This window comes from Bombyx mori, chromosome 11 (assembly GCF_030269925.1).
Source record: "Bombyx mori chromosome 11, ASM3026992v2".
NCBI classification, from domain to species: Eukaryota; Metazoa; Arthropoda; class Insecta; order Lepidoptera; family Bombycidae; genus Bombyx; species Bombyx mori.
The window spans coordinates 7,231,670-7,249,136 of NC_085117.1; the positions used below are offsets into that span (position 1 = coordinate 7,231,670).

Below are 17,467 nucleotides of genomic sequence, written 5' to 3' on the forward strand. Positions count from 1 at the left end.
TCGGTAGATACCCAAAGGGTCAAGGAAAGGGTCGTAACTTTTTGTCTGAAATAAAAAAAAATCTTACGCCCCGGGTCCTTCCCACGTCCAGGTAACCGTGTCCCTGGCATTCGGGTATCTGATGGTGACGGGCTGCACTGGAACTCCTGGGTAGAAGCCTCCAGGCTTGAACGTGATGAGACAGGAGCGATTCGTGCATGTGCCTTCAGGGAATATTAGGACCTGAAATTTTGATTGAACTACACTTGCGGGGTTTCGCGTAATTAGTTATCAAGATTATCGGAATATTGTTCAAGAGCCCACGATCAACTTACATTAAGCCGCCTCGTGAGGCTTCTAGAAATATTTCTTACATTTAACAAAGGGAATGAGAGTAGTATGGTTGTGTGGTTTGCATTGCTGTATTTTATATGAAGCTTTAGGTCTTCTACACACATTCCGATAGAGGCACCCGTCACGTGCGGACGTGCTCATCGTCCACTCGATCGCCCGGTCTTTGTTCGCCCGGCTTTTGTTAGCCCGGCCATTGTTCGCGCGGCCTGTGTTTGTGGTACATCTGCCGACTAAGTGCTCTTTCTGGAAGTTTTTATTTGTTTTGTTTCCTTTTGTTGTTTCTGTGTTCGTGGTACATCTGCCGACAAAGTGGTTTCCTGCAAGTATTTATTTGTTTTGTTTCTTTTCGTAATTTCTGTTTTGTTGTGCTTTTTCTTTGTCCTGTAGTAATCGCGCCGCATTGCCACCTGTGTTCAATAGAACCGCTCAGGTCCGAGAAGTTGGGGCCTCGCCGCAAGGCGAGTGTTTTCAAGACCCGGGGCCGCCCCACCTGGGTACTCAGCGATCATGGACGCTGTATTCGCGGAATTCCTCCGACTTCGCCACCCACAGCTCGCCTCGGAGTTTTTGGCCTTCAAGGCCAATCACACTGCGAGCCCTCTCGAGGACTCCGCCGCGCTCGCTACTCCTACGTCGCCTGTACCTGCGTGCAGAGCTTCTGCATTGAGCACCGCAGCCTCTGTCGTGCCTGCCGCTCCCGTGTCGCCTATACTGGCGAGAAAAGCTGCTGCGTCGTCCGCCGTGACCATCGTTTCAGCTGAGCGATCATCCGCGGCCTCCGTCGCGCCCTCTAAAACACCTACACTTGCTCGTAGGTCGCCTGCACCCGCCTCCTCGTGCTCCGACTCTGACTCGGACATGGAGGTCGACCTCGCCCCCGCCTCATCGACGGATGGATTCACCCTGGTACAGAAGGGTAAGAAGCGTGCCGCGGAGTCTCGAGCTCCCGCGGCCGCTAAAATTAGCAAAGCCGTGAACGCGTCGCGCCCCCGCCCTCAGACTCCCGTTGCGCCCCCAGCCCGTGCCACTCCGTCGCCGCGTCCGGTGGCACAAAATAAAACCCAGACCCCTCCCCCGGTTATCCTTCAGGAGAAGGCAGCTTGGGATCGAGTTTGCCTGGCCCTTAAGGCCAAAAATATAAATTTCACGAATGCCCGTAACCTCGCGAACGGCATTCAAATTAAGGTTCAAACACCCGACGACCATAGGGCCCTCTCTTCTTACCTCCGTAAGGAGCGTATAAGTTTCCATACGTATACGCTCCAGGAGGAGCGCGAACTCCGCGTTGTAATACGCGGAATCCCTAAAGAGTTAGATGTAGAGCTCGTAAAAGCCGACCTGTTAGAACAAGGCCTACCAGTGAATTCTGTGCACCGTATGCACACCGGTCGCGGTAGGGAGCCATATAATATGGTTCTAGTCGCTCTCCAGCCTACCCCCGAGGGTAAGAAAATCTTTAACACACAGACCGTCTGTAGGCTCTCTGGTATCGCTGTCGAAGCCCCCCATAAAAAAGGCACTCCTAGCCAGTGCCATAACTGTCAATTGTACGGGCACTCTTCCCGTAACTGTCACGCGCGCCCCCGATGTGTTAAGTGTTTGGGCGATCACGCCACGGCCCTCTGCGCTCGCGACCAAAAAACCGCGACGGAACCGCCTAGCTGCGTCCTGTGTCGAACACAGGGTCACCCCGCGAATTACCGTGGTTGCCCCCGAGCCCCTAAAATAAATCGCCGCGTCGCCCGCCAAAACCGCCTCCGAGCTTCCGGCCCAGACATCAAAGCCTCGGCACCCTCTGCGTCGCAGGCTAAGCCAGCGTTCGTTCCGGCGGCGGTGCCCAGTGTCTCGGCCTGGGCAAAACCGCTGCCGTACACGAACACGGCTACAACTCCCTCCTCCGCGATTCGTCCCGCCCCCGCGACTCGTCCCTCTCCCGCGACTTGCCCTCCGACCGCGTCCGACAATCTCGCTTTAGCGATCGACTTCTTTCAATCGATCAACTTTGAGCGCGTTAACGCTTTGGGCGACGCCATTCGCGCTGCCTCCACTGCACAACACTTTATCGCCGTTGTGCAGGAATACGCCGACGTATACGCGTCATTAAATACGTACGTCCTCCCCTCACTCCGCCGGTAATCAATGGCGTATATAAGTAGAATAAAGCCCCTATCCGTAACGATAGGATTTTTTAACGCTTACGGTCTCGCAAATCAACGTGATCAGGTTTCTGACTTTTTGCGTGACCACCAAATTGATATCTTTTTAGTGCAGGAGACCCTACTTAAGCCCGCGCGCCGTGACCCTAAAATCGCGAACTATAACATGGTCAGGAACGACAGGCTCTCTGCCCGTGGTGGTGGTACCGTCATTTACTATAGAAGAGCCCTGCATTGCGTCCCGCTCGATCCTCCCGCGCTCGCTAATATCGAAGCATCAGTGTGCCGAATCTCACTGACGGGACACGCGCCGATCGTTATCGCGTCCGTTTATCTTCCACCGGATAAGATCGTTCTAAGCAGTGATATCGAGGCGCTGCTCGGTATGGGGAGCTCTGTCATTCTGGCGGGCGACCTAAATTGTAAACACATCAGGTGGAACTCACACACCACAACCCCGAATGGCAGGCGGCTTGACGCGTTAGTCGATGATCTCGCCTTCGATATCGTCGCTCCGCTAACCCCGACTCACTACCCGCTAAATATCGCGCATCGCCCGGATATACTCGACATAGCGTTATTAAAAAACGTAACTCTGCGCTTACACTCGATCGAAGTAGTTTCAGAGTTAGATTCAGACCACCGTCCCGTCGTTATGAAGCTCGGTCGCGCTCCCGATTCCGTTCCCGTCACGAGGACTGTGGTGGATTGGCACACGCTGGGCATCAGCCTGGCTGAATCTGATCCACCATCGCTCCCGTTTAACCCGGACTCTATCCCGTCTCCTCAGGATACCGCTGAAGCCATAGACATCTTAACGTCACACATCACCTCGACATTAGATAGGTCATCGAAACAAGTTGTAGAGGAGGACTTCCTTCACCGCTTCAAATTGTCCGACGATATTAGGGAACTTCTTAGAGCTAAGAACGCCTCGATACGCGCCTACGACAGGTATCCTACCGCGGAAAATCGTATTCGAATGCGTGCCCTACAACGCGACGTAAAGTCTCGCATCGCCGAAGTCCGAGATGCCAGATGGTCTGATTTCTTAGAAGGACTCGCGCCCTCCCAAAGGTCTTACTACCGCTTAGCTCGTACTCTCAAATCGGATACGGTAGTAACTATGCCCCCCCTCGTAGGCCCCTCAGGCCGACTCGCGGCGTTCGATGATGACGAAAAAGCAGAGCTGCTGGCCGATACATTGCAAACCCAGTGCACGCCCAGCACTCAATCCGTGGACCCTGTTCATGTAGAATTAGTAGACAGTGAGGTAGAACGCAGAGCCTCCTTGCCACCCTCTGATGCGTTACCACCCGTCACCCCGATGGAAGTTAAAGACTTGATCAAAGACCTACGTCCTCGCAAGGCTCCCGGTTCCGACGGTATATCCAACCGCGTTATTAAACTTCTACCCGTCCAACTCATCGTGATGTTGGCATCTATTTTCAATGCCGCTATGGCGAACTGTATCTTTCCCGCGGTGTGGAAAGAAGCGGACGTTATCGGCATACATAAACCCGGTAAACCAAAAAATCATCCGACGAGCTACCGCCCGATTAGCCTCCTCATGTCTCTAGGCAAACTGTATGAGCGTCTGCTCTACAAACGCCTCAGAGACTTCGTCTCATCCAAGGGCATTCTTATCGATGAACAATTCGGATTCCGTACAAATCACTCATGCGTTCAACAGGTGCACCGCCTCACGGAGCACATTCTTGTAGGGCTTAATCGACCAAAACCGTTATACACGGGAGCTCTCTTCTTCGACGTCGCAAAAGCGTTCGACAAAGTCTGGCACAATGGTTTGATTTTCAAACTATTCAACATGGGCGTGCCGGATAGTCTCGTGCTCATCATACGGGACTTCTTGTCGAACCGCTCTTTTCGATATCGAGTCGAGGGAACCCGCTCCTCCCCACGACCTCTCACAGCTGGAGTCCCGCAAGGCTCTGTCCTCTCACCCCTCCTATTTAGCTTATTCGTCAACGATATTCCCCGGTCGCCGCCGACCCATTTAGCTTTATTCGCCGACGACACGACTGTTTACTATTCTAGTAGAAATAAGTCCCTAATCGCGAAGAAGCTTCAGAGCGCAGCCCTAGCCCTAGGACAGTGGTTCCGAAAATGGCGCATAGACATCAACCCAGCGAAAAGTACTGCGGTGCTATTTCAGAGGGGAAGCTCCACACGGATTTCCTCCCGGATTAGGAGGAGGAATCTCACACCCCCGATTACTCTCTTTAGACAACCCATACCCTGGGCCAGGAAGGTCAAGTACCTGGGCGTTACCCTGGATGCATCGATGACATTCCGCCCGCATATAAAATCAGTCCGTGACCGTGCCGCGTTTATTCTCGGTAGACTCTACCCCATGATCTGTAAGCGGAGTAAAATGTCCCTTCGGAACAAGGTGACACTTTACAAAACTTGCATAAGGCCCGTCATGACTTACGCGAGTGTGGTGTTCGCTCACGCGGCCCGCACACACATAGACACCCTCCAATCCCTACAATCCCGCTTTTGCAGGTTAGCTGTCGGGGCTCCGTGGTTCGTGAGGAACGTTGACCTACACGACGACCTGGGCCTCGAATCAATTCGGAAATACATGAAGTCAGCGTCGGAACGATACTTCGATAAGGCTATGCGTCATGATAATCGCCTTATAGTTGCCGCCGCTGACTACTCCCCGAATCCTGATCATGCAGGAGCCAGTCACCGTCGACGCCCTAGACACGTCCTTACGGATCCATCAGATCCAATAACCTTTGCATTAGATGCCTTCAGCTCTAATACTAGGGGCAGGCTTAGGGACCCCGGTAACCGTACTCGTCGAACTCGACAAAGAGGTCGACGTGCAACCTAACCCATGCATCAGCCCGCTGAGTTTCTCGCCGGATCTTCTCAGCGGGTCGCGATTCCGATCCGGTAGTAGATTCATTCGCGAAACAATTGCTCTTGAGTTGTTAGGTCTCCTTCGGAGGCGCTCGGGCAGTTGTTAGCAAATCCCACCCCTCTTGGCTGAGCCTTTGCTCGCCCACCTGTCCTGGTGAAACTGGAAAGGCCTTCGGGCCACCAGTAAACTTTCAATCATAAAAAAAAAAAAAAAAAAAAAAAAAAAAGGTCTTCTACAAACAAAATATAAAATGAAAGTCTTACATATTTAATGCCTTCCTGGTCTAATGAGTAAGACACCAACTATTTTAGTTAACCTTATTTGAAATGTAATTCTTCTTAGCAAATATGTCCTTAGGGCGTGTTCATAGTACTCCCACGATGAAAATTAAACCTTTAAATTTATAAAATTCTAGATTTGCAGATAGATCCTATGTCCCGTGTAGTGTTCCACCATGAAGGAATACAATTAATTCTTCGACCTCAAACAACTGCAATCACGTCCTAGTATCCAATAGTATCCATGAACATTCATAATAACAGTATAGCAAGGAGATTTGAACCTTCTGCTTATATATACAAGAGTTATTTCAAATCTGCTCCCTTTGAGATACCTGCGGCCAATCTTCCTTCGAAGTAGCTCGCTCGATAATTTCTTTAATCGTGTTCTGTCTCGAGTTTGGATCGTCGCGCCAAACATATACGGGCTGCGTGTAGTTTATCAATTCTGTAAACATAAACGCCCTTTGTAAACGAGTGCTTATTTCTCGTTTAAACTATTGTTAAATAATATAAATATGTACAATTTAATCAATAAGTTAATTACTTAATCTACAATTTATTACTTTGCGTTGGCAATCTAACAACCATTCCGTGTTATTAGCACTATAGATCGCAAATAAGCTGACAACTATGAGCACCGAAGCATATAAAAGTTTATAAAGGTGTTTATAACATGGTATTGAAACAAAAACAGTAATTCTTGACAAAACACATTTTTTTTCGCTACTGAATCGGTGGTAGCTTAATTGGCTATTTCAGCTACGCGCGGACGGGTTGGTGAGCTCACGGGCTCAACCCGAGAGAGTTTACTAACACTGGCTCTACCAAGAGCAGTGCTTCGCTGAATCTACCACTGGATCAGAATCGCAGCCCACTGAGAAGATTCGACGAGAAACTCAATAGGTTGTATGCATGGGCGAAGTTGCACGTCGATACACATCAATAAAACAGTATAATATTTTAGTTTTATTTAGAGTTTTATTACGCTGCATTAAATTTCAAATACTCATAGCGTTCCATGCTAGATAAATCGCCGTGATTGTACTAAATCTCTCCATCGCCGGCTCTAACCTTGTTGTTCATTTTTAAATAGTTTGTTTTTTGCGCTTTTCAAATAATACGTAGTAGTAGTGGTATTAGTAGTAGTAGTAGTAATAAGTCGTCGTGGCCTAAAGGATAAGACTGGACGTGTATTCGTGTTGAGCGATGCACCGGTGTTCGAATCTCAGGCGGGTACCAATTTTTCTAATGAAATAATATACGTACTCAACAAATGTTCACAATTGACTTCCACGGTGAAGGAATAACATCGTATAATAAAAATCAAACCCAAAAATTATAATTTGCGTAAGTACTGGTGGTAGGACCTCTTGTGAGTTCGCGCGGGTAGGTACCACCACCCTGCCTATTTCTGCCGTGCAGCAGTAATGCGTTTCGGTTTGAAGGGTGGGGCAGCCGTTGTAATTATACTTGAGACCTCAAAACTTATATCTCAAGGTGGGTGGCGCATTTACGTTTTTGATGTCTACGGGCTCCAGTAATCACTTAACACAAGGTGGGCAGCGAGCTCGTCCACACATCTAAGCAATAAAAAAACACGTAATACGTTCTAAATTTGTCTTCAAGTAATTATAACCAGAAATCAGCGAGCGTGTTTTATTAATGTTATTGTTTAAATTTTACTAAATGCTAATTATGCTATGCGTATAATCTCAGATTATAAGATTGTGTAATAAAATGGAAATGACCGTAACGATCGCCTAAACTGTCCGTACCCTAATACAGATTGTGTATACCTTTCAATTTTATGCTCCACAAGGGCTACAGGGTAAGATATCGTAATCGCGGTGGTGTCATTATCCCGTTATTTAATTCAGGGGCGGTTTCAGGCCGATCGTATAACTTAAAGCCGAGCCGTTATGAACAATAGAAGGATAGTATATACTCTCAATCGATGACCCTAATGATTCCTGTATGACCTCCAATTTTTTCGTATATTTTTTTTATATTTTATTAAAATTTATACATATATTACAGACAGTTCACCGTTTGAACTCGGCGTGGCCTAAAGGATTAAATACCTGGTGCGTTCGTATCGAGCGATGCGACGGGGCCGGTGTTCGAATCCCATAGGCAGGTGGGTTTATAATGAAATAAGTACTAGACAAATGTTCACAAATGACATCCACGATGAAGAAATAACATCGTGTAATAAAAATTAAACGGCAGATTTTTTTTTTTGTTGCTGTAGTGGTTGTACGGGTGTATAATCTATGGTTGTACGCTCTCACAGCCCACCTAATGTTAAGTGGTTACTGGATTACTGGTGGCCTTTCCAGTTTCACCAGGACAGCTGGACGAGGAAAGACTCAGCCAAGAAGGGTGAGATTAGCTAACAGCTGCCCGAGCGCCTCCGATGGAGACCTAACAACTCAAGAGCAGCTGCTTCGCAAATGAATCTACTACCGAATCGGAGTCGCGATCCGTTGTGAAGATCCGGCGAGAAACTCAAAAGGGATGATGTATGGGCTGGGTAAAAAAAAAAATGGCTGGGTAAACTTCCGTCTGAAGTCTTGACATAAAGGATTAATTTGTTAATGTTAGCATATTATACTTATATATTGTATACTTTCATGATTTCAGCATCAACTATACTTCCGTCTGAAGTCTTGACATAAAACAAAGGATTAATTTGTTAATGTTTGTATATTTAGGTAAATTATTATAGCTAGATTGGAGACGAGCTGTACTGGCCGAACATCGCAAAAAAAAAGCCACCCACGTTTCAAATATGTAGATCTTAAGCCGTTAAACAATCAGAGCGTGCCAAGAAATTTAACTGGTTAATGGTGAAAGTGCGTGCAGCACTACATCGGCAAATGACCGATAGTTAAGAACGACCTTTTACGCAATCCGATTTACTTCAAAACGTAAGCCTACATTTTGATGGATCTCCAATTCCAATTGTGTTGCTAAGGGAACCAATGACAGTTTTTGAAGCAAGCTGGAAGGCTCACTAGGTGATTATTTTAAGAAAATATCATAACCAACCAGATTGTCTTAAAATTATCAAAAGGCTTAAAAATGGTGCGATTTTTGTTATTTACCGATGTTTTTGTTTGATTTCATCGTATTTCTTAAACTTCACTGGAGCCAACTTAATATTTTTTGCTTTTTTTTTTTGCTTTGACGGGTGGACGAGCTCACGGTCTGCTTCAATGGTTAACGGAGCCCATAGACGTCTACAACCTAAATATCGCCACCTACCTTGAGATATGAGTTCTAAGGTCTCAGTTTTTACAGTACAACGGCTGTTCCACCCTTCAAACCGAAACTCATTACTGCTTCACGGCAAAAATAGACGGGGTGGTGGTACCTAACTACCGTGCGGACTCCTAAAATGTACTACCAGTAAATTTGACCAGATTGATATCAGATCTCGAGGCAGAATTCACGTTTGTTGTCTACAGAATTACTTTATTAATAACTTGTGCATTGGTTAGCGTGATCTTCGCAAGCTACGTGTACTTTGCGATCATAGGGCTTCTAATACTGTAGTGTTGATCCAAGGTTAGACTATATTAAATATAAAATCATTTTTATTTTTAAAGGGATTAGGTCTAATTTCCCATGTATGATTTCGCTCCAATTAATTAATTTTTAACTTACTTGAGACACGTGAAAATGGTTGTAAGCAGTCAATGAATGAAAATGAAATGCCCTTAGATGCATCTATTGGTAAGACGAATAAAACCAAAAGAAAATCATTTCGCATAATATTACCTACAAGTACTCAATAACAAAATCGGACGGTAGGCCCAACAATCAATATTCTGTAGTAGATCATTTGCATCTGATCGTTTCCAAAACACCACACTCGTCAATCCTGGAGCTACCCTTGAATCCCATCTACACTTTTGCTGATGGATAGGCAAAGCGGACCACCGACAAACTAGTATCGACACTCCTCCACACGACCTCCATGAGCTTTCGCATGTTACCTTTAATTCCTTGAAATAACGATATCAGTCGGATCATAACATCAGTTGTCACCTTAAAACATGAAATCTGATTCTCAAGTTCATACTAGAAGCAGATTTTTATCTTCATCGTCCCTTCATATATCCTCTAGAGCAGAACGCATCCATACACCCTACGACACGCCTCCTCCTCCTTCATTCGATCGCTCATTGTAGAGCATCGTGATGCGCCCGCCCGTGACCTTTTTTTGTAATTTGTAGCCACTTATGTCGATCAGTGGTACAGTGAAGTGCTTGGCTCAGTCTCATGTCCAGATACTCGGGCACTTGGTCACTCCATCTTTTTCGGCTCCGACCTCTGGATCGTCTTCCATCCACTTTACCCGCCAAAAGCTTCGAAAATTTATTACAACTACACACACGATTCTGAGTTTCGAAAGACCTCATCATTCAATGACACAGTGTTGCGACATGCCAGTACACTTTCGGATTTCATGCATCTTTCAACAGCTGCGTGACATCCATTGATATTCTAACACGAGCACGCACAATGGTACAATGAAAAGATATCGAACCCACACGTGCACGTAATTCGCACTAGAGTTGTGAGTTATACCGCATCTTCACCGTTTTTATATTGCTTACTCTATTTGAATTAACTAAGCTTTGACCACAAAAAAAAGTTTAAACTCTATTGGTCCCGACTTCGAATGTTTTCCTAAGATGGAGTTGACGCTAATGTTGAATTCATTAGGACGGGCTATAAAATGTTATGGATTCGTATTTGTGTTTGAATAGGCAACTACTAATATTTTAGCCGAACACAAAAACAAAGAAATCTTATGATTTTAGCGTTCTATATTTAAATCGATGTAATTTTTTAATTAGCTTGCGCTGGCGTAAAGGAAAGAGACGTGCTGGGCGAAGAAAGAAATCATGGCTCCGGAATATCCGGGAGTGGACCGGTATTGCCTCCGTCGAACAGCTGTTCCGGTTGGCTGCAGATAAAAACGAATATAGAAAGCTAACGGCCAACCTTCAGGATTGAAGAGGCACTGGAAGAAGAAGAAGGCGTAAAGCCAGTCGGAATTTACGGTCAATTTATCAACCGTGCATTTTAACATACGTCACGTTCCGTCAAAATGTTAGGTTTCGAAAAAGTGAGACTGGATGATAGTCCATAGCGACCATGCGTTCACAGTGACATTTCAGCAGGTATAATCGTTAAACTTGTACTGCCACCATTTCCACGAAGCATTGTATCAAATCGACTGCGATTTTCTAAAAGTTCCTATAGCCCCAGTGCGAACAAGGCTCCTTTGACATATTGGACTTCGACTTCACAGATTAGTGTCACAAAATCCAACGGACTTGTCTAGTGCGAAAGAAACACTTAAGGCACCGTTCAAAGCATTTGTCACGAGTACATTAGCTACGGATTAGTCTCACAAAACGCTCCAACAATGAACAACAAGTACCGACAAAGGCACTGTATTGTAATGTGACCTTAACACGTTTTGTCTGGGGCTAAAGCACGCAATTGTACTTTTTAGAATGTTTCTCTTGAAGACCGTTAAATTTCCATGAAAACTTCTAAGTAATGATTTAAATAAGACTTGGCTGCAGAAAAATAAGCGATATCACCGTTTTGTGTTCACTGGTTACCTAGAGACATGAAGGTGGAAATATCAATTACATTACCTATTACCAGACCAGATCGCAAGCCTTACATCGCAATAAATAGGCAAGATAGTATAGTACCAGCCCCAAGTCACAGGAACACACATACAAAGCTTGCATACACGTCAACTCAATCAAGTAATATAATGATTCTAGTAAATAAAACAGAAGCTATTAGCTGATGTTGTGCAAGAATAAAATTTGTATTTCCTGAACATTAACGAATAATTAGTTTTGATCCGACAAAAATTCAAACCTTTCCCTCTCTTTGCCATCAAAGGCTGACGAGCCAACGGCCCGTCTGAGCGTGATCATTATTCCTTGTCAGCAAAATGACTGCTAATCATCTATAAAGATCTTTCAACCCAATAAAACATTAAAATACAAAATGGATCAAAACGAATGAGTATTTTAACACAAAGCCCAAAAACACCAATGTTTCCGACACCAATAAGAACGATTTATTGTTATTAGTAAACGTCAACTACATTTTCGAAACAAATAACCAAACGTCCTGGCTAAGCTTCCATAGCCCCACCACCCAACTAAAACCCGCCACCCGGACCTACTTCCAACGTAATTATCCATGCTCTCCTTTCTGACGATAACCGAAGACATTTTGGTGGCGTACACGATGCAGCTATCCAGGAATGAGGAGTGGGGAGCTACAACCAGGATTGGCGCCTCCTTCTTGCTGGCCTGGCGACCTCGTACCGTGATCGCCATCCCTCCAGCGAGATACGACATTTTCCCAATGAAACATATCAACGGTTTCAGAGACCTATAAAAAGAGTTGGTTGGTTATAATGAGGATTAATTGGGCTACTTAATGTTAAGGAAACGTGACCTTCCTATCAAACATTAGGGATTTGGATGTAATACTATTACTGTATTTGTGATTGAAGTTTCAAATTCCTTTATTTAAAAACATTATTACATTTTAGTGTTTTCTTTTGTGCCAGCGTTGGCAGGTAAGTATCTGGAATAGTAAACTAGCCGGAATATAGGCTTTATTGCCGTATTCTAGGGCCCAATCGTATTGCTGTCTATAAAACACTTCCTTGAAATTCGATGAAATATTCTCGACACAGAAGCTCAAGGTCAGGTCAACGTTTTGCAAATTCACTTTCCGATTCGTGTATAGTTTTTTTGTGTATCGTTTGACCCCGCGAGTGTCTTGAACTTTAGACCGTATTTTATTTTGTATTTCCTTCGGTTTTCTCGAAACGAACGCACAGGTAAAACTATTTTTACAGTTTGGTCTGGTATTTTATCATTATTTCCGATTTTACAGTTTTCGTGGTTGTTTTAATTCCGCAATTCGTATTAAGCTCTAAGACATTCCAACATGGCAGACTTTAAAATATTAAATTTAAAAATATAAAATCTAGCAGGCCATCTCGGATTCATTCATCATCATCATCTATTATGTTGACAGTTGGTTACAGTAATTATATAATACATGCATTAGTTATAGAATATTTTCGTAAGCGACATCGGCTCCTAAAAATATACTATGACGAACACAATCGCTACGAAAACTGTGAAACTGAAGTGTATTGTGTACTAGGCCTTCAGCCAGTTGCAATTTAACGTTTTGTATAATATTCAAAACAGATCTGACGTGAAGCAGTTCACGAAAGATAAACAATTTAGATTTTTTATTACTCGTATTGATCAAGCCAATTTTACAAAGCACGTAAGACATTACGATCCGTGGCAATTTGAATACATTTTATATAAACATATTGATAGTTCAAACAACTACGATTTAATCTTGCGTTATTAATGCTCAATTGATTATTTCCGATGTTTAGAATTATTTACAGTTTCCGTGGTCGTAGTCGTCAGTGACCACGAAAACTGTAATTGATGCAATGATTAAACCTTAAAAGTAATTTTAATTAGGTCTACGATTCGGGAAAACCGAAGAAAATATATATTTTTTATTGCTTATATGGGTGGACGAGCTCACAGCCTACCTGGTGTTAAGTGGTTACTGGAGCCCATAGACATCTACAACGTACCACCCACCTAGAAATATGGGTTCTAAAGTCTCAGTATAGTTATTACGGCTGCGCCACCCTTCAAATCGAAACGCATTACTGCTTCACGGCAGAAATAGGCAGGGTGGTGTTACCCACCCGTGCGTACACACAAGACGTCCTACCACCAGTAAACCATAGGCATAGTGATGTAAAATTTCTCACTTCATTTGAGTATTGCTAAATTATATGAGTGTACTTGATTTTGTACGAAGGGATAACTAATAAAGTACAAACATTAATACCTTTAATAAGCTATGATAAAATCGGAGTCTATTGAAACATACAACGTGTAACTTTTCCACAACCAAATAAGGAATCTCACATAATTTTAGTCAATAACAAACTTATCGTATAACCTGACCTCGCGAATGCTGCTCACATTTCAAATTAGAACTCAAGCCGACCTAAGTCTAGGTCATCCGCGGCGGAGTGCTGAAACTGCGGATCGATAATAGTTGCGCAGTCGAGATCTGAAATATCTTGAAACGTTCAAGTTTCTAAAAGAACTGCTTTTGCGTAATCGATGAACCTAACCAAACTAACCTAAATGAATGAATATGTGTTTGGCAATGATTTCTTGTTTTGTGATCGAATTTTTTTTGGGAATCAGCATCTCTTGCGTTTCGGTGATTATTAAAAAAAGGTATTCTGAATTATGCAGTTGTATTTGAAGTGAATTAATAATATTATATAGAAAATACCTAATTAAATGTACATTTTACGTTACAGTTTTTGGCGGGCTTTGTCTGTACCACAGATTATAAAATATAGTGAACGCTGCTAGCGACTGTACGAATGTAATATATAATACAAACATGTATGTAACCTATGGTCCACAACAAAAATATTAAAGATTACAATTTAACAGTCTTCGGCGATTCTATTTCTTAATGGATGCTGATAGATTAGACCTGCCCTTGTTAACTTAAAACGATTTAAACACGACTCTTGAAGATATGTACGAGAATGTTGCCTACCCGTGCGATCTAAGAATATATTCTACTGACTCTAGTCAAATGATCCTAGATAGTTTTTCACGAGCCACAACAAGATTAAATGTTGTAGCGATAATTATTAAGCTATTGCATAGATTTTATCGCGGGCCGTGAGCGCGGCTTGAGAACGGAATCGTGAAATTACGTAACGAAAAAACCTTCCACCCCTCACTACGTCTACTATGTAGCTCACGTTCAACACATTCACATGTTGCGCTTGTGTAGTGTTTAAAGTAAGAAGTCTAAACACCGATTTATGTACTATCAAAATATGTGATATAATTTCGTGGGTAACACGATAGCGCAATTCAGCTTTTGCGTCAAGCGCCATCTATCGGCGTCAAACGGAATTCTAAAATAGAAAATCATATTTTATTGTTGTTTTAATATTAAATTATTATTGTCGATTTATAATTGCATAAGTTGATAAAAAATGCTATGCAATAGCTTTACCGCGGCAGTCTCCAAGTGCCACACGTATTTTTTTGGTTAGAACCTCACGCCTCGCATTAAGCAAATTGTGATTAATAACTGTAGATCCTCTGGCCATGTAAAAATCGCATTATAAAAACGACGAACACAACATTTTGTCGGAATTTCGTCACACACACTCACTGCGCGCCCTTCACTCCAACAACTGTTATTCCGCACATATGTATGTACGTAAAAACATATCTACCATAACGGTTAAGATAACGTATTGAAAGCGACGTTGCAACGTTTTTTTTTACTATATTATTATGTATTATTCAAAGTAGTATGTCGGATAAAGGAATCATAAATAAAATTTAATTTGTAGAATTTCTCTTTTATTTAAAGTAGACTATGAAGTCGTCGTGGCCTAAAGGATACGACGTCCGGTGCATTCGTGTTGAGCGATGCACCGGTGTTCGAATCTCGCAGGCGGGTACCAATTTTTCTAATGAAATATGTACTCAACAAATGTTCACGACTGACTTCCATAGTGAAGGAATAACATCGTGTAGTAAAAATCAAACCCGCAAAATTATAATTTGCGTAATTACTGGTGGTAGGACCTCTTGAAAATCCGCGCGGGTAGGTACCACCACCCTGCTTATTGCTGCCGTGAAGCAGTAATGCGTTTCGGTTTGATGGGTGGGGCAGCTATTGTAACAATACTGAGACCTTAGAACTTATATCTCAAGGTGGGGGGCGCATTTAGGTTGTTAAAAGCAGACAAATTTTTTTAATACGTTCGTAGTGCTACTTAACCTGTTAAAGTGCCACCTTCACATAAAGCCTATAAATGAAAGTCTTATCTACACTTTAATAGTTTACTTATTGGAACCAAAAACGGGATTTTTAAAACTGTGACGTCATCGCGTAAACGCAGCGGCAAACTTCGAAACTCCACCTTAAATGATTCTAAACATGACAAGTGTGTAACTGTACATACAATTTCTCGTGATGAGTGCCATAGATACTAAAAAACACGCTTACTTATAGCGAGATTTTAAATTACGAACTTGTGCGATTCACTTCTAAATTGTTTTTTTTTTTTCTACGTTTTCTATTTCTTTTGGGTAGTTGGTTCTACGACAGATTACCGACCTTCTTCACTAATGTGAGAGTTTAAAATGGCGTTTCTTATGAATGAATGAGCGAGTGAAATTATGTACTTTGTAGTTTTGTACGACGTACTTTTCGCCACAAGATCGAAGCTATACAGAGATCGCATATGCCACGTACCATCTAGCTTTGGAATAATTGAGTCTTCTTTACGATATTTTCTCGGAACTATGAAATACCCACCTCCAAGTGAGGTTTGACTAAAGACGTTACAGACGTTCATGAGTATCGGTAACTACTCTGATTGTCAGGGGAGTCCTATATATGAGGCCGTCAGCGTAAAAGTGGCCAAAGCTTACCATAGTTGAATATTATGGAGCGATGAGGTTTAAATTTTTATGAATTTGAATTTGAGTAGGCAAAAAAACAATACGCGCAAAAATAATGTTTACAAAGCCATCTGCTATCTATTGGTGAAACTATGGCTAGGCCGGTTTTGCATCAAAATTTATTATATTTTAAATAAATTGCAATATACATAATTATAAGCATTATTATAAAAAATTGCGGGTTAGGCCACTTTTCCGCTGACGGCCTCATATGTACGTTTATCTAATAAATCAATAAAAATATGCCTACAACAGTCAACAATTTCCACGACTTACAACATGATCACGAATGACTTCTACAACTAAAGAATAATATCGGCTAATAAAAATCTAAGAGTTAAATAAATAATTACAGATTCCGTAATTACTGGTGGTTTGAAGGTTACCGATTTGAATGGTGGGGCGGTCGTTGCGCTATACGTTTGAGAATTAAACCTCATCCTTCAAGATGGGTAGCGGCATACAATGGCGGCATGTAATGATTTCTGTGGTACCCTGTAACCACTAAGCATCGCAAGGTAAGCGCCATATTCACTTTATACTTTTTATTAACTTTCACTAGCAGACGATCAAGCTATTTTAAGCACTAGCCTTAAAACCAATGATGTTAATGCATTATTAATGCCGTGAGCGGCTAACACATTTAAGGAGACATGTATTATGAATCTGTGGTCAGCAATGAATCTGTGGTCCCTAATTAATACCATAGATTCATTACGATGAATAACAAAAATATGTGGCGTGTGCCTAAAAAAGCCTGTATAAGAAATCAGACTGTAGTATAAGGGGCATCCCAAAAAGACTTGGATGGACTGTATGAAAGAGGATATGCGGGAAAAAGGCGTAGGTGATGACGTATGACAAGCCTAAATGCAAAAAGAGGACATATTACACCGACCCCACTACATAATATGGGATCAGAGCAATAAGAAGCAAGTAAGCAAATAAAAAAGTTAAAAAAAGAAGATGAAATAACAATATACGTATCTAATGACCAAGAGTTCCGTTTTGAAGGTGGAAAGCTTACAAGTGGGAAGCTTATACAGTTGGGACTTCACCCTCAGATGAAGTGATAAGTTGTAAGGTCTCAAGTATAGTTACAACGGCTGCCCTATCCTTCAAACCGAAAAGCATTACTGCTTCACAGCAGAAGTAGGCAGGGTGGTGGTACCTACCCGC

The 17,467-nt window shown here is 42.9% G+C and overlaps 1 protein-coding gene across 4 annotated transcripts in view; it reads right to left on the reverse strand.

The window, feature by feature from the left end:
- Positions 1-17,467, reverse strand: part of LOC101742486 (lysophosphatidylcholine acyltransferase) — a 47,101-nt gene that overhangs the window by 5,996 nt on the left and 23,638 nt on the right. For 2 of the 4 annotated variants that reach the window (XR_009974238.1, XM_012688702.4), the window contains exons 3-5: positions 11,896-12,107; positions 5,999-6,111; positions 68-222 (exon numbers count right to left, since the gene is read on the reverse strand). Coding sequence is in view for 2 of the 4 variants with exons in the window: in XM_012688702.4 (XP_012544156.1) it covers positions 68-222; positions 5,999-6,111; positions 11,896-12,107 (480 nt within the window). In the remaining 2 variants the exon portion in view is untranslated. The remainder of the gene's footprint in view (positions 1-67; positions 223-5,998; positions 6,112-11,895; positions 12,108-17,467) is intronic. The other 2 variants (XR_009974237.1, XM_004924096.5) reach the window with 1 other exon arrangement.